Source organism: Balaenoptera musculus, chromosome 18 (assembly GCF_009873245.2).
Source record: "Balaenoptera musculus isolate JJ_BM4_2016_0621 chromosome 18, mBalMus1.pri.v3, whole genome shotgun sequence".
NCBI classification, from domain to species: domain Eukaryota; kingdom Metazoa; phylum Chordata; class Mammalia; order Artiodactyla; family Balaenopteridae; genus Balaenoptera; species Balaenoptera musculus.
In genome coordinates, this window is record NC_045802.1 from 33,205,039 (window position 1) to 33,223,588 (window position 18,550).

The 18,550-nt window shown below is 36.7% G+C and overlaps 1 protein-coding gene across 2 annotated transcripts in view; it reads right to left on the reverse strand.

Moving 5' to 3' along the window:
- DIAPH3 (diaphanous related formin 3) overlaps positions 1–18,550 on the reverse strand; it is a 563,950-nt gene that overhangs the window by 333,888 nt on the left and 211,512 nt on the right. For both annotated transcript variants that reach the window (XM_036831862.1, XM_036831861.1), the window contains 3 exons: positions 9,387–9,491; positions 6,376–6,678; positions 5,544–5,658 (listed from right to left, as the gene is read on the reverse strand). In XM_036831862.1, coding sequence (XP_036687757.1) covers positions 5,544–5,658; positions 6,376–6,678; positions 9,387–9,491 — 523 coding nt within the window. The remainder of the gene's footprint in view (positions 1–5,543; positions 5,659–6,375; positions 6,679–9,386; positions 9,492–18,550) is intronic.

An 18,550-nucleotide genomic window follows, 5' to 3' on the forward strand; every position in this document is an offset into this window, starting at 1 on the left:
TGGAGAGAAATCCTAAGAGACAAAATCCTAAGCGATGACAATGGAATGTAATGACTTTACAATTTTGTTAAGGTTTGACAGCTACAGGCGCACCACTGAAAATGCTATCAGAATTAAAATACCAAGATGAGCTACTTGTAATACGGAAGGGAGACAGCATCCCCCTATCTACCACTAGTCAAGTGACACTAGTTGAATCCAGTGCCCTAATACCATTCCTTTCTCCAGTGGAAGAAGAAAAAAAGAGAATAGAAAAAAGGAAAGAAAAAAAAGCCATGTTTATGGGCATACCCCCCCCAATACAGTACACACAAGTCCAAGCCTCCTCCTTTTCTGTTTATAGCATCAGTACAATATATAAGAAACATGTCTATTTACAGGGACCTTTAAACCTTCTATCACACCATGCCAAAGATATGCTGGGTAACCAAGTGTGTAACTGAAGCATTTTGTGGACTTGAAAGTTGCCTGTGGCTCCAACCTAAATAACCCCTTTCTTTACGCTCTCTCTTTAGGTTTTATTTCTCTAAGGCTTTCAGAATAAATTTCTGTTTCTTTTGCAACCCAACAGAGAATATAATTGCTAACAATGAGATACTCTCTAATGGTGAAACAAGCAAGACATTCCTGACCTATCTCATAATTTCCTTAAGTTCTTTTGAGATTCAGCCACAGACAAGAACCAAAATAAATCCCTAGAGAAATATTTAATTCACCACTGACTTCCTCCCCAATCTTCCCAAATTAGTGTTTGTCAAATGTCTTTTCAGAAACCTTTAAGATGTTGAAGATATGTTACATTTATTTTGGCATCATCTCTATATTAACATGCTCCCAAGAACCATATTTCTGTTATAAATTATATTGTTCATCTTAATGTAGGCTTCTGAGGTAGTTCAGGATTTTTTATACACTTTGGTTCATACAGAGGAATAAATTGTGTTTCAGATACAAAGCAACAAACTCAACACAGCCAAGTCACTGGGATACTCCATGGTTTATCACTCCCTACCCCAATACTTTGTCCACTGAACTATGATGTCAGAAATCTAAGCTTGATTTGTTTTTAAGTACATAATCCATTAACTGTTTCCATATGCCATAACTGTGCAGTTGAGAAATTATTTATAAACCAGTTTATTGGCCCTATCTGGCAAATATGATGCACCTGTTATAAAATTTGATTACTTCAGAAAGCTAACAATTGTGGAATCACATTTTCATAATAAATCAGTCTACGAGAATTAGACTATTCATATACTTTCAGAAAGCCCTTTAATCCCTATTAAGTTAACAGTTTGTGAATAATGAAAGTAATTAATATTAATTTTAGTCGATAAATCCAACACCAATAACCTGTTAGTATACGTTAATCCATTTTCCAACAGCCTGTAAAAATTAACCAACAGATGCTTCCACTCTGGTAAAAAATATGCAGGTCATTAGCATTATTTTGATGATACCAAATGTTCAATATAGTATATGAACATTGTGATTAAATTTCTGAGAGATATACAAACAATGTTTTTTATAACCTTGTTAAGTCTTAACAGAAGCCAGAGACAGTAAAACATGGCAGTCTCTTCTACAATCAAGATTAGCACTGGTTGTCCCACTCCTTGTTCTTAGACTTCACCTGCGAACTTGACTGCGCTTCACCGAGGCCACAGAGTAACATGAGTACAGGGCCCCTCACCACAGCGTCCTCAGTGCCAAACACAAGGCCTCACATACAACATGTTCCCTGTAAATACTTGTCGACTTGAACAACGGTAGCCAAATAGGATAAAGAGAAAAAGCAGAAGAAATTAAAGAGGCAGATGAGAAAAAGAAAAGAAAAAGATGATCAGGAAAAATGCCTACATGTTATTTTCAAAAGAATCTAAACTATGGAAAGCTAAGATGTATCTCAGAAGTTTAGGATGAAGAGAAGCAAGGAAAACAAAGTGAGATACTTAATAGGGAAATAAAGTATAAAAAAGAAAATGATAGGCTTCCCTGGTGGCGCAGTGGTTAAGAATCCGCCTACCAATGCAGGGGACACGGGTTCGAGCCCTGGTCCAGGAAGATCCCACATGCCATGGAGCAACTAAGTCCATGTGCCACAACTACTGAGCCCACAAGCCACAACTACTGAAGCCCGTGCGCCTAGAGCCCGTGCTCTGCAGCAAGAGAAGCCACTGCAATGAGAAGCCCACGCACCGCAACAAAAGAGTAGCCCGTGCTTGCCGCAACTAGAGAAAGCCCAGCAACAAAGACCCAATGCAGCCAAAATAAATAAATAAATAAACAAATAAAATGAATTAAAAAAAAAAGAAAATGATACTACTGAATCAGAAAAAAAAATGTTGATTTCATAGGAAATGGCTTAGACGGGGGTTTCCGTACTCCTTAAGATATGACACAAGACACGCCCCACTGAAGCAATGCTATAAAAGTCACAGGGAGGGGATTAATTTAGAAAGCAAAGTAAGTAAAATCTAACTGGAAAAAAAAGAAGGACTATAATAAAGGGCAACATGAGTTAAGAGGAAATGTCCAACTCGCTTACCAAGAACACCTTGCTCCATCTATGAGTCAGTGGGGCAGAGTGCTATTGTGGGGAGTTAGAACTGTTTTGCAATCGTAGACCAAGAGAAAAACCTCAGCAGAGATGTGGTAAAGATTAAACAAGGTCACATGAAGAAGATCCAGCTCAGGGCTGGTATACCACAGGTACTCAGTAGGGATTATTAGTTCCTCTTCCTTGTCCAACTCCCAGGGTATGAGACCTCTGAAACCCAACAATCTTAACCTAAATGTCTCATAAACTTAAAGCAGTGTAAAATAGCCATACTTAGTGACAAAAAATAAAGAACATGAGAGAAAATCCCAAGGTTCTTTTTAGATTATTGGATCCAGTTCCTTTTTTTTTTTTTTTCCTTTCTGCCAATTTCAAATGCTTAGGAAGCACAAAGATTGGCATCTACCATTTAAAATGCCTGGAATGGAACATTCAACTATGTCAGAGAAAGAGCCCTCGTTCTTAGTCCAAACAGGTACTTCAATAAAAAAAAAAAAAATCTTTTCTCTAAAAATCCACAATTCTTCAGTAATCTGAATTCTTTGTCCTTCCCTGCCAAGTTGTGATGCAAGCCAATGATGACAATCAACTAGCAGCCCGTGCCTCTATCTCCCCCTGCCTGCTAGAGAGTGGAGAGCAACTATATTTCTACCTGGAACTCAACAATGAATAATAGGTTTAATTTTGAATTCTGCAGAAATGACAAAATTGATTCAAAGTAACCTTTGGTGTCACGTGAAACAGGCAAATATTAGCAGCCAGGCCACGAATAAAGAGACAAGGAGCAACCTATCCACCAGCCCTCTGTCTTGTCAAAGTTTTCTAGGCACCTTTCTCTTGCCTTCCTTTCTGACCTTTCCTATAAAATATCTACTGAAGTCCTGTCTTTCTGAAAGCAGCAATTAATAGCCTTTTCTAATGAAATACTAATAATTCCAAAAAGAACACTTAAGGCTCCTCAAATAATGCTTTCTAGGAATTATTCTTTAAAATCCAAACCAAAAAATAGTCACCTTCTCATCTCGCCACCTCTTGGCATTGTGAAATGTTGGCACTGCCCCGTGTTACAACCCTGGGCTTCCCCATCTTTCTGTTGATCATGGAAATATCATCTACTGTCCCAGAAAAGAGGAAGCAGCATTTGAGCTGAGAGATAAGAAGTCATAGCCTCTGCCAGCCTCTAAGTCAAACCAAAGAGAGATTCAGGGCAGCGTGGATGCATGCACCAAGCCAAAGAGGCACTGATATATGGAATATTCAGAAAAGGATCATTATTTCCTCACCTTAACCTTTACAACTAGTATTAGATTGAGCAAATATGTTGATTTTTTTCAACCTTAAATCGTAGACTAAAGTTAGATAACAAGAATTTTTTAAAGGTCCAATTATTTCATTTAGGGCCAACACTACAGCTAAATTAAAGACATGCTAACAAGTTTCCCTTTTGAGCCTCATTAATTAAGAAAGTAATCAGAGTAAAGAGGGAAAAAAAAGAGAGAAGCTGGATCGCAGAATTACTTAAATAGCTTTTAGGTACCACCCTTTCTACCTACTAGAAAAGCAGAGGGAAAACTAATCAATTCCAGATTATGAAATCTGAAATTCTGAAGTGTTTTACATGTAAATACACATTTTAACTGCCATATAGTTTCCTTGATTGCCTGAAGAGTGCACTAATCTTATTCAAAGAAAATTTTGATTCTCCATAATCAAAAGATAAAATTAAGATCTGCTTACTTCACAAGTTTTCCTATGATAAGCTTGCTAAGAAAATGCCCCTGGTTTTCAAAGATCAAAATATATCATTTTTACTATTTTGGTCAAGACCAATGGTGTTCCAAAATATCTGATAAAGGCTTTGGATTTAACACAAATTCTAGAAATCTAATTTACAATTACCTTTTAGAGTTTCTAACTTACAATTATTTTTTTAAAAGTTTTTAATTTATATTTTAGAAAGCATTTCAAAGGAAAGCAAATGATTTTTTTGCTATCTGCCAACATCCTTTGGTTGCTGTGATGATCAAGTTAAATCACGTATATAAAGCATCTAGCATGGTGCCTAGTACACAGTGGGTACTTTAAGAAGTCAATTCTTCTGTCTACACCAAGCCTTCCCATCTCCATCCAGATGGAGAAAAGCCCGCGCACAGCAACGAAGACCCAACGCAGCCAAAAATTTAAAAAATAATAATAATAATTTTAAAAAATAATTAAAACAAACAAAAAAAGATAATGACTGACCTAAGTGCCTTGTACTACAAACCTAAAATGTGTTACTTAAAAATGAACTGAACAGTGTATGTGCATATCAGCCCTGAAACATAAGTGGTAGGCCCATGACACTGGATGAGACAAAATCAAATTTCAGACAAGAGTAATTCCTAAATATAATTGTTAAAAAGAGAAAAATCACATTGTACAGGTAAAAGCTATCTGTGATGGCTTTTGAAAATGAATTCCATTGCATTTAATGAAAAAATGTTATAATCTACTCATAGACTCTATTTCAAACTAATTTTCAAGATGCTCTATAAATTTGATATTTCTATCCCATGTGAGTCATACTAATTAATTATGTGATAGTCACTGTAACATTAAAGGGTGGGAAAATTCTGACTAGAGGAAGACTTACATTTTGTTTTCATTTTTCTATTTCTCATTGACTACAGGGAATTTTCACACCAAAATTTTCTCTGAAAATACCCTCCTTTATGAAAGTCTAATTTAGAATATCTTCAAAGAAGGTATTATAAAGAAATTTTTTTAAGTTTTGTATTAAATCATTTGTATTTTAAAAATTGTTCAATTGATACTCTATATAAAAAATTAACTTCAGATTATTCATTGGATTATTCATTTATCCATTAGTAACATAAAAATACCATTTATATGACACAATACTTTCTAAAGGTAAACATATAAAAAGTTACAATATTAAAATACTAAGAGTAACAAATAACCAAGATATTAAACTTACCTTTTGGTTGGCAACAAAACGTATTCTCAAGTTTACAAAGCAAATCCATATTTTCATACTTATTTTCATTTGCTTTTACCCAGAAACAGTCTTCAGTCATTTCCTGAGGTCTGATCTGCAGCCAGAGAGAAGACAGATTCACAAACAGTTGAGTGTTTCATCTGTCTCCCACACCCAATCACCACGTATACACCCAGTGCCCCAGAGCTGCCAGCAGATATTTATGAAGTAATCTCTGTAAGATTTTTTCCCAAAGTATGTTCAATGAAATACAAGTTCTACAGGAAGTTAAGGTGTTATCAGGGAAAAAAAAAGGTTCCACTCTCAAATACTTGGGGATTTGAAGTTGAATGAAATGAAGTTTATTTCTTCTCAATTATACTTCTCCTAGTCTTTAGCAATGCTCAATTTATGTGACCATGAAACCATCATTCTGCAGGATTCAGAATTCCTATGTCTCGACTAACTATCCACTTCTGACAAGTAGTAATACTTTTCCCAATGCTACCAACATAAAAAAGTTCCTAAGAATACTAATTTTTTTGTACTTTTGAAAAACACTTCAAAATACAGAGTATAACCACAATAATGTTGAACTGCCAATTTAATTACAATCAAATCCCATTGTAACAACTAACATCAACTCCTACCCAATTTATAAACCAGAGAGCTTTAGTCAATAGCAAAGGGCTTTGACTCAACATTTTTATTTAAAATAATGCCTGTTTATTTAATGTCATTTTGAATAGGGTTCCCATTGGAAACTATATACAATTATATTTAAGTTTTAATCTAGGTAACAGTATTATTTCTCTATTTATTTCTGTTTTACCTTTAACCAATTCAATCTTCTCATGTTGGTCTCCGGTTTAAATTCTTTCTTTGGTTTTAACCCAAAAGGCAGGGTTGGTGGTGGGGGAGAGGTTCGTCCACTGAGAAATCCCAGGGGAGGTGGTGGAGGCACAGGACCACCACCAAATGGCATGGGCATTCCTGGAAGGGGAGGGGGTGCAGGTGGGGGTGGAGGGGGCACACCTCCACAAGAGGACAGTGGTGGCGGTGGAGGAAGTGCTGCGTGGCCAGTTCCATTTTCTTTTGAAGAAGGCAAATAGGTACCAGGTGGCAAGGCACCAAACTATAGGGGAAGGAAAAAGAAGAAATATGACAAAGAACTCTCTACAAAACACGCTGAAGTACACTTTTCTCAAAAATAAGGTATTATTTTAAACCAAAAACAACTGAATTTCAGTAACATCATGTGGTTTAACCTAAAAACAAAATTTCAAAGATATTTTTTCCCAATTTAAGAATATTATAGCTTTTGTTTTCATAAAAATGTAATTGTCAGAAATATTACTCCCCGTTTTGAGGTAGTTATGGCCAACCAGGTGGAGATGTCCAGGAGGCAAATGGCAATATGGGTCTAAAAGATCTGAAAGTCAGCAGTCTCTATAGGACAGCTGAAGAAGCCATGGGTGTAGATATGTTCACCCAGAGTATGTAGCATGAGGAAAGGTTTATATACAGAATTCTACAAGACACCAGCATTTAAGTGGTAAGTAAAAAAAAATAAGATCCAGAAAAGGAGAGGTAAATAATATTGCCACATCATGCCTTTGCCCTTGAGAAAAAAAATCTAAGATTCTTAGTAGGACCTGCAAGAGCATGTCACGATCTGGTCCCTGTGACAACTAGGCACTTCTGTCCTTATGTTTCCATGGCATAATAACAATAGATGCATTTTTACTATCATAAAGGTGATCTGGGTTGATAAATAATTTTTTGTGATATGGTTATTTCCTGAAATTACTAACTTCAACTCTGAGCCATATAGCTATAGGAGTATTAATAAATCATTTAAAAGTTTTATGGCACAATTATGGAAAATAGATCATGTATAAAGGCTTGAAGTCGATATCCAAGGTCAGCACAAAGAAAAAGTATTTAAGAGAAGTTGAGACCACAGTCAAAAAACATGCCTTATCAAAAAACATTAAGTATAAAGAAGAATCACTTTAGTGTTATGCTGGGTTGCTGTGATCATGAATAGCACAGCCCTCTCAATGTTAAGGATGTATGTACACTATACTCACACTCAGTATACATTTATGGTTAACAATTAATGTCTTAAAACAAAATTTTAATGTCTTAAAAAATCTAGAGCAAAAATCTAGAGTGATAGAATCTAGAGCAAAATCTAGAGCAAAAATGCTCTAGATTTGCTCTAGATTTTGATGGGTGTGACAGACTTATCACTGAGGGGGCCAGACACTGTGACCACCTTGCCCCCCATTCTATAGCCAGCACCTAACAGTTACTTGGCTGTTAAGTGACTGAAGTAATGAAGTCACAGATAATAAAACATATTTTATTCATAACCTTTATAATCAGCATAGCTTTGATCAAAGAGAAGTATATTGAGACAAATGCATAGATTTCATGAGAAATACAAACTTATCCAAAGGAAGTATTTGTCAGTTGTTATTCAAAAATGAATATTGTGTCCAGTGTCAAGTCTCTAATTACAGGCTTTCCTCTAATAGACATAAACAAACGTCATCTTTGTACACAATTTAAAACAACACAGGAGATTCCTTGATTTAATCTGTTTCAAAATGTAAATATATTCCCATTTTATATAAAAGCACATGCAGCAATAACATATCCAAGGATGGTGAATATGTTTTCTATAAACTGAAATTTTCTAGAGTAGATTTACGAGTAATGCTTCAACTGGGAAAAATTAAAAAGAAAGGAAAGTCTAAATTTATACTAGCCCAGACCAGGAAAACTTTTCATGAATATTTCAGCCATTGTCTATAACTCAATCTGAAATTTAAAAACACAAATGTTTCTTTAATATGAGAGACAAAGAGCCACATAAGAAAGATGAAAACTTTCAACAAATTGTGGTACCTTCTCTTGCAGCACTAAAGAAAGATGATCATTGAGAATTTTCTTGTAGATAGATTCTAATTTTTTTTTTTTTCCAAAACTGAACACTAACAGATAGCTCTTAGGGTATCTTCAGACAGACTCTGCAACAAAACTATACACTAAAGTATAAAAGAAAACAAACTCTCAAAATAACATAGGAAATAGTATACCTAAGACTATTTCAACATAACCATAAATTAGGATGAAAGGAAAACAGCAAAACTATACTTACTGCTCATCATCTTATGTGTAAGTCTACATGAAAAAATTTAGCTGTGAAAATTCTACTTCCTTACTTTCATCCATTTAAAACATGCAGATGATGTATTTCTTGCTACCTAAATGCTTTATGTGTAGAGAGCGTACGTGAGTGTATGTATTATCTGCTCCATAATCCAGATTTGCTCTCTTTTTTGTCATGCTTTAAATCTGTTTACTTTTGGAAATTGAAAAATTATCAGAAAATGTTCTCATTCAGCCAGAGGTTATCTTTCACTGCAAGGTACCCACAGGCTGAAGGTTTTGAAAAATAAATAGCTTGAGCAATAATTTTCTGTAGTGGGATAAAGATCAGTGATGAATGACAAATCTAAGAATAAAAGACTTTCTTACCCTTAATGCTTAATTACCTAGCAAACACATGACATCAGGTACAAAACCCAAACGAAACATAAGGAAGCAGATTAGTAAAAGTTTAGACATTCTTAAAAATGCAAACAGAGAAAAAGGGGCAAAATAATTTTAAAAATAAACACAGCAGAATAGAAATACATATAAACAATAATATGAAAACATACAAGGGAAATTAAAGTTTCAACATTTTGATGCTATGAAGATATGATACGACCTTTGTTCCCCTGGTGAGCTTTCAATACCCAAATTCACTCCAGGTTGATGGTATTTTACCTGTGATTTAAAAGCTTGTAACTCTGCTTGAAGCTCGTTAATCTTTGCTTCTTTTTTCTGCAATTGAGCCTGAGTTTCTTGGTGTTCAGTAAACTCTTTTTCAAACTGAAAAGGAAAAAAGAAAAAAAAACAAAAACACACAAGAAAGAGAGAAAGATGAAAATAAAAAGCACTATTCTTCATCTAGAAATTTGATTCTAATGATCTGTTGGTAGAACATAAAGTTTTATGAAAGGAGTGGTAGGTTTTTGCTAAGTCACCCACAGCTTTTCTCTAGGTCCCTCCAGGTCCCACCAAAATCATTCATTTGCAAAGGAGCAGACAAAGCCAGAAATGAAATGTGTGACCATCTCCTCTCAGCAGAACAAACTGGGCCCGCAGTTATCCAGAACCCTGGCATTTTTCTTAAAAGTCCCTAAATATCATTGCAACTTTGTGTAAAATAATAGAGAGCTAGGCATTGTACTGAATTCCCTGACCCCTACCTGCAAAAACTTATACTTGAAACTTGTCTTAAGTTTATCAACATGATTTAAAAGAATTCCACTTTAATATTTTATTAATAAATAACTCCACTTTGTAAATGCATCAATTACTTTCTTTTTTCTTACTACAACATCATGAGGGTTAAGGACCTGATGCAGGCTCTAACCTTCAACAACAGTTTAAGAGGATAAAGTCCATTTTATTTATCATTAATCCTTGGGAAATTAATGATAAATTAGTCTTTCAAGTCCTTAGTGCAACACTTTGTGGGAGGAAAGCAAATAATAAAATTTGGTGAATCCAAAGAGTTTTCTAATTGATACAGTCACTCATCACAAGTCACCATCCTGTATTCAAACAGCTCCACCTTGCCATCATCATGACTAAAAACCTCTACTAGCAGAGGTGAATTCAAATAGAGTACTGTCTCATAATCAAGAACAAGTATTTGACTGCCTTTTAAAAATAAAAAATTTAAAAAATCATTTAAAAAAATACAAATATTTCACAAATGTAGCCTTGAGAGAGTTAGGGTTGGGCTCAGGGTTAGGATTAGGGTTAGGGGCTCCATACACTGATGGCTTCCAAGTCCCTATCACTAGCTCAGCTTCACATCTGCATTCCAGACTGTAAGCCAGTCTATAAATATATTTCCAACTTAATGAACATTTTTCAAGACTAAGAAAGCATTCCAGTATTTTCAAAGCCAATATTATCTTCTTATCTACAAACTTTGTTTTTTGAATACTGCTGTTCCATCTAAAAGATACCACATATATCATGACTCCTTTGCTCTTAAACCTTTAGTGGCTTCATTATAAAAGCCATACTCATTAACCTAATATCTAAGTACACCCTGATAACTGGTCCTATACCGTCATTTTCCTTTATTCAATAAATTTCTAATAGCATGACTATTATGTGTTTCTCAGAGTAGCAGGGACTAGGGGTACAGAGTTTAAGAGAGTATGATCACTGTGTTTAGTAAGCATAGTGTCTGGTGGCAAAGTCAAAGCAAACTAACCACCCAAAATCTATGAAAATTACCAGCAATAAAGAGAGAAAGACTGGAGGCATGTGCATCATTCCTGGAGGAATGATGCTTGATCTCAGGTTTAAAGAACTTGAGTCATTAGCTGAGAAGTGTAGCTTGCATTTCAAATAGAGTGATTAGCACAGAGTGTACATGAATGACAAGCCATCCCCTGTAAGGGGCACAAAAGGAGATATGAGAACAAACTGCACAGGATGAAGCTGGAGGTACATAGGAGTGCAACTATGGAAAGAAATTTCACAATAAACCAAGAAGCTTTCTTCTTTTTTGTAAAAACTAAAAACTATAGAGAGCTATTAGGGTATTTATCATAAGAAAACAACATAATCAAATTTGCACTTTGGAAAACCCAACTAGGAGCAGTGTGGACAATGGACTGAAAGATAAATACTAGAGGCATAGAAATGAGTGTAGACCTACTGAAGTTATCCAAGCAAGAACTGAAGCCCTTCCTAAATGAAGGTAGAAAATAGGGTAATGGAAAGAAAAGAAATATATATATATATATAAACACAATCCAAAATATTAGTGTCTGACTGAACAAAGGAAATGAGCGAGGGGAATATATCTAAGATCACAACATTGTTCTGTTGCTTTGCAAGCTGGCAACAAAGTATTATAATTTGAGGGAATGACATATTTATGGGCAAGAACGATGAATTTGGTTTTGGAGGTATTAAGTTTGAGGTACCTTTGGGAAATTCAAAATAAATTTATATATGCCTCCAGGACTTCCTTGGTGGCGCAGTGGTTAAGAATCCACCTGCGAATGCAGGGGACATGGGTTCGAGCCCTGGTCCAGGAAGATTCCACATGCCACAGAGCAACTAAGCCCATGTGCCACAACTACTGAGCCTGCGCTCTAGAGCTCGCATGCCACAACTACTGAGCCTGCGTGCCACAACTACTGAAGTCCACGCACCTAGAGCCCGTGCTCTGCAACAAGAGAAGACACTGCAATGAGAAGGCTGTGAACCTCAACGAAGAGCAGCCCCCGCTCACCGCAACTAGAGAAAGCCCGCACACAGCAACAAAGACCCAATGCAGCCAAAAATAAAAAATAAATAAATTTATTTTTTTAAAAAATTTATATATGCCTCCTCCTCGGCCATCTCACCTTCTTGCCTCACACTAATCCATCAGGGCTCACATTAGCTCTTACTTCCTTGGGTAAGTCTTCCCTGGCCACACAAGATCTATAGGCTTACAAACCACATAGGGTTTTCCTACCACAACAATTATCACACTGTAATACAAAATTATCAAAGGTAGTATCACACACCTCAATAACACCCACCAACCTGGAAGCTCACTAATAGCGAGAACCTTTTCTATTTTATTCATCACCTTTCCAAAGCTTTATACTTATAATTAAACTCAATAAGTATTTGTTGAGTGAAGTCATGAGCCTGTTTCTGTCACACCTTCCTTTATATGTTGTATAACCACGTCAATATCATATAGTAAAGGTCCCCAATCTCCCAGCCTCAAAAATCTTTGACAGGTCATTTTCTCTACTCTCCTTTATACGACTGCTCAGCCAATGTTTCCTGCTACTTAGCAAGAAATAAAAAACTAAATTCTTATGAGAGTAAGAATGAAGAAGTCTTTTTCACAATATCAATATGTACACTATCCTATCTTATAAGCCTTAGAATAAGATGCAAATGGAAAAAGAATTATTTATAGGAATAAAAATAAAACTATCAAAACAACCAGTCATAATTAGTACACTCAAAGAAAACTTATTAAATTAACTTGACCATACTGAGAGTATCTGTATTACTTACCAAAGAGATAAATTTCTACAACTTCCCCTATAAAAGGATCAGACGAAATATAAAGTGTGCTTTAGCATTTTTATATATATAGTCAAATCACAGTAGCCTTGGGGATAAAATGAATCTCCATTAAAGACGTACTTTATAAAAACTGATATGATAGGCTTCTTCTCCAAAAGAGTTAGCAGAGCAGTATTATGCTTACAAAATTACACGCAAAAATGTCAAGAAACACAGTTAAGGTTGAAGCTCTGCTTAATTTCATTCCCTAGGGTAAATGTATTAGTGCATCTGTACAAGAAGGTGGATAACTCAATATTCTCTATGTACTTTCTGACATTTCTGGTCTTCATTTTTCAAATTTATGCACTAAAATAAAGAATGTGTCTAGCAACCATGATAGCTTCCTGCCTAAAGCAAAGTATTTACATGTGTCCTTATAAAGCTATCAGAAAAAAATTCTTGCTGACACATACAAAATGGTATGCAGTAGAAATCTTTTATGGAGCAAACAATATTTTCTGAATATACCTAAGACATATAACTGCTGACTAAATGGAGAAAACTAACTTTGAACAAGGTCTTTCTTCTATTTACATGAAAAGCTTACAATTTTAAAACAATGTCTTAAGAAAGTTATCAAGTTTAACACCAGTCATATATGAATATTGTATGCCTAAAAATGATTATAAAAGCAAATGTAGGGGAGAACTTCAAGACGGCAGAGGAGTAAGACGTGGAGATCACCTTCCTCCCCACAAATACATCAGAAATACAACTACATGTGGAACAACTCCTACAGAACACCTACTGAACAGAAGACCTGTTCAGAAGACCTGAGACATCCCAAAGGCAAGAAACTCCCCAAGTACCTGGGTAGGGCAAAAGAAAAAAGAAAAAACAGGGACAAAAGAATAGGGACAGTACCTGCACCTCTGGGAGGGAGCTGTGAAGGAGGAAAAGTTTCCACACACTAGGAAGCCCCTTCACTGGTGGAGATGGGGAGTGGAGGGGGGGAAGCTTTGGAGCCACAGAGGAGAGCACAGCAACAGGGGTGCAGAGGGCAAAGTGGAGAGATTCCCACACAGACGATCGGTGCCGACCAGCACTCACCAGCCCAAGAGGCTTGTCTGCTCACCCGCCGGGGCGGGTGTGGGCTGGGAGCTGAGGCTCGGGTTTCGGAGGTCAGATGCCAGGGAGAGGACTGGGGTTGGCTGCATGAACACAGCCTGAAGGGGGCTAGTGGGCCACAGCGAGCCGGGAGGGAGTCCGGGAAAAAGTCTGGACCTGCCTAAGAGGCAAGACATTGTTTCCAGGTGGGTGAGGAGAGGGGATTCAGAGCACAACCTAAACGAGCTCCAGAGACAGGCACGAGCCACGGCTATCAGCGCGGACACCAGAGACAAGCATGAAACGCTAAGGCTGCTGCTGCAGCCACCAAGAAGGCTGTGTGCACACACAGGTCACTATCCACACCTCCCCTCCTGGGAGCCTGTGCAGCCCACCACTGCCAGGGTCCGGTGATCCAGGGACACTTCTCCAGGAGAACACACAGCTCGTCTCAGGCTGTTGCAACATCCGCCGGCCTCTGCCGCTGCAGGCTCCCCCCGCATTCCATACCCCTCCCTCCTCCCGGCTTCAGTGAGCCAGAGCCCACGAATCAGCTGCTACTTTAACCCTTCCTGTCTGAGCAAAGAACAGACGCCAGAGGGCGACCTACATGCAGAGGTGGAGCTAATCCAAAGCTGAACCCCAGGAGCTGTGCAAACAAAGAAGAGAAAGGGAAATTTCTCCCAGCAGCCTCAGGACCAGCAGATTATATCTTCACAATCAACTTAATGTAGCCTGCATTGGTGGAATACCTGAATAGACAACGAATCATCCCAAAATTGAGGCGGTGAACTTTGGGAGCAACTGTAGACTTGGGTTTGCTTTCTGCATCTAATTTGTTCCTGGATTTACGTTTATCTTAGTTTAGCATTTAGAGTTTATTATCATTGGTAGATTTGTTTATTAATTTGGTTGCTCTCTTCCTCCTTTTTCTTTTTTTATATATAGATATATATATTTCTTTCCTTTTTCTCTTTTTTTTAGTGTGTATGTGTATGCTTCTTTGTGTGATTTTGTCTGTATAGCTTTGCTTTTACCATTTGTCCTAGAGTTCTGTCTGTGCATTTTTTTTTTTAAGTATAGTTTTTTAGTGCTTGTTATCATTGGTGGATTTGTTTTTTGGTTTTGTTACTCTCATCTTTCTTTCTTCTTTTTATTACTTTTTAACTTTTTTTATTTTTAATAATTTTTTTAAATTATTTAATTTAATTTTATTTTTCTCTTTCTTTTTTTACCTCCCTTTTCCTCTGAGCCGTGTGGATGACAGGGTCTTGGTGCTCCGGCCGGGTGTCAGGACTGCGCCTCTAAGGTGGGAAAGCTGAGTTCAGGACATTGGTCCACCAGGGACCTCCCGGCTCCATGTAATATCAAATGGTGAAACCTCACCAAGAGATCTCCATCTGAACGCTAAAACCCAGCTCCACTCAACGACCAGCAAGCTACAGAGCAAGACACCCTATGCCAAACAACTAGCAAGACAGGAACACAACCCCACCCATTAGCAGAGAGGCTGCCTAAAATCATAAGGTCACAGACACCCAAAAACACACCACCAGACGCAGTCCTCCCAACCAAAAAGACAAGATCCAGCCTCATCCACGAGAACACAGGCACTAGTCCCTTCCACAACCCACTGAAACAACCTTAGCCCCTGGGGTCAGAAACCAAAAACAGCGGGAACTATGAACTTGCAGCCTGCAAAAAGGAGACCCCAAACACAGTAAGTTAAGCAAAATGAGAAGACAGAGAAACACACAGCAGAAGAAGGAGCAAGGTAAAAATCCATCAGACCATACAAATGAAGAGGAAATAGGCAGTCTACCTGAAAAAGAATTCAGAGTAATGATAGTAAAGATGATCCAAAATCTTGGAACTAGAATGGAGAAAATACAAGAAACATTTAACAAGGACCTAGAAGAATTAAAGAGCAAACAAACAATGATGAACAACACAGTAAATGAAATGAAAAATTCTCTAGAAGGAATCAATAGCAGAATAACTGAGGCAGAAGAACGCAGAAGTGACCTGGAATATGAAATAGTGTAAATAACTACTGCAGAGCAGAATAAACAAAAAAGAATGAAAAGAATTGAGGACAATCTCAGAGACCTCTGGGACAACATTAAATGCACCAACATTCGAATTATAGGAGTCCAAGAAAAAGAAAAGAAAAAGAAAGGGTCTGAGAAAATATTTGAAGAGATTATAGTTGAAAATTTCACTAATAAGGGAAAGGAAATAGTCAATCAAGTCCAGGAAGCACAGAGAGTGCTTATACAGGATAAATCCAAGGAGAAACACGCCAAGACACATACTAATTAAACTCTCAAACATTAAATACAAAGAACAAATATTAAAGCAGCAAGGGAAAAACAACAAATAACACACAAGGGAATGCCCATAAGGTTAACAGCTGACTTTTCAGCAGAAACTCTGCAAGCCAGAAGGGAGTGGCAGAACATATTTAAAGTGATAACAGGGAAAAACCTACAACCAAGATTACTCTACCCAGCAAGGATCTCATTCAGATTCGATGGAGAAATTAAAACCTTTACAGACAAGCAAAAGCTAAGAGAATTCAGCACCACTAAACCAGCCTTACAAAAAATGCTAAAGGAACTTCTCTAGGCAGGAAACACAAGAGAAGGAAAAGATCTACAATAACAAACCCAAATCAACTAAGAAAATGGTAATAGGAACATACATATTGATAATTACCTTAAATGTAAATGGATTAAATGCTCCAACCAAAAGACACAGACTGGCTGAATGGATACAAAACAAGACCCGTATATATGCTGTCTAAAAGAGACCCACTTCAGACCTAGGGACACATACAGACTGAAAGTGAGGGGATGGAAAAGTTATTCCATGCAAATGGAAATCAAAAGAAAGCTGGGGTAGCAATTTTCATATCAGACAAAATGGACTTTAAAATAAAGACTATTACACGAAACAAAGAAGGACATTACATAATGATCAAGTGATCAATCCAAGAAGGATGTAACAATTATAAATATTTATGCACCCAAAATAAGAGCACCTCAATACATAAGGCAAATGCTAACAACCATAAAAGGAGAAATTGACAGTAACACAATCATAGTAGGGAAGTTAACACCCCACTTTCACCAATGGACAGATCATCCAAAATGAAAATAAATAAAGAAACACAAGCTTTATACAATACATTAAACAAGATTGAATTAATTGATATTTATAGGACATTCCATCCAAAAACAACAGAATACACTTTCTTCTCAAGTGCTCATGGAACATTTTCCAGGATAGATCATACCTTGGGTCACAAATCAAGCCTTGGTAAACTTAAGAAAATTGAAATCATATCAAGTATCTTTTCCAATCACAATGCTATGAGACTAGATATCAATTACAGGAAAAAATCTGTAAAAAATACAAACACATGGAGGCTAAACAATACACTCCTTAATAATAACCAAGAGATCACTGAAGAAATCAAAAAGGAAACCAAAATTACCTAGAAACAAATGGCAATGAAAACACAACAACCCAATACCTATGGGATGCAGCAAACGCAGTTCTAAGAGGGAAGTTTACAGCAATACAATTCTACTTCAAGAAACAAGAAATATGTCAAATAAATAATCTAACCTTACACCTAAAGCAATTAGAGAAAGAAGAACAAAAAAACCTCAAAGTTAGCAGAAGGAAAGAAATCATAAGGATCAGATCAGAAATAAATGAAAAAGAAATGAAAGAAACAATAAAATAGACCAATAAAACTAAAAGCTGGTTCTTTGAGAAGATAAAAGAATTGATAAACCATTAGCCAGACTCATCAAGAAAAAAAGGGAGAAGACTCAAATCAACAGAATTAGAAAGAAAAAGGAGAAGTAACAACTCACATTGCAGAAATACAAAAGATCATGAGAGATTACTACAAGCAACTCTATGCCAATAAAATGGACAACCTGGAAGAAATGGACAAATTCTTAGAAAAGTACAACCTTCCGAGACTGAACCAGGAAGAAATAGAAAATATAAACGCACCAGTCACAAGCATTGAAATTGAGATTGTGATTAAAAATCTTCCAACAAACAAAAGCTCACGACCAGAGGGCTTCACAGGTGAATTCTATCAAGCATTTAGAGAGCTAACACCTATCCTTTTCAAACTCTTCCAAAATATAGCAGAGGGAGGAACACTCCCAAACTCATTCTACGAGGCCACCATCACCCTGATACCAAAGCCAGACAAAGATGTCACAAAGAAAGAAAACTATATGCCAATATCTCTGATGAACATAGATGCAAAAATCCTCAACAAAATACTAGCAAACAGAATCCAACAGCATGTTAAAAGGATCATACACCATGATCAAGTGGGGTTTATCCCAGGAATGCAAGGACTCTTCAATATATGCAAATCAATGTGATAAAACATATTAACAAACTGAAGGAGGAAAACCATATGATCATTGCAACAGATGCACATAAAGGTTTTGACAAAATTCAACACCCATTTATTATAAAAACTCTCCAGAAAGTAGGCACAGAGGGAACCTACCTCAACATAATAAACACCATATATGACAAACCCACTGCAAGCATCATACTCAATGGTGAAAAACTGAAAGCATTTCCTCTAAGATCAGGAACAAGACAAGGATGTCCACTCTCGCCACTATTATTCAACATAGTTTTGGAAGTCATAGCCACGGCAATCAGAGAAGGAAAAGAAATAAAAGGAA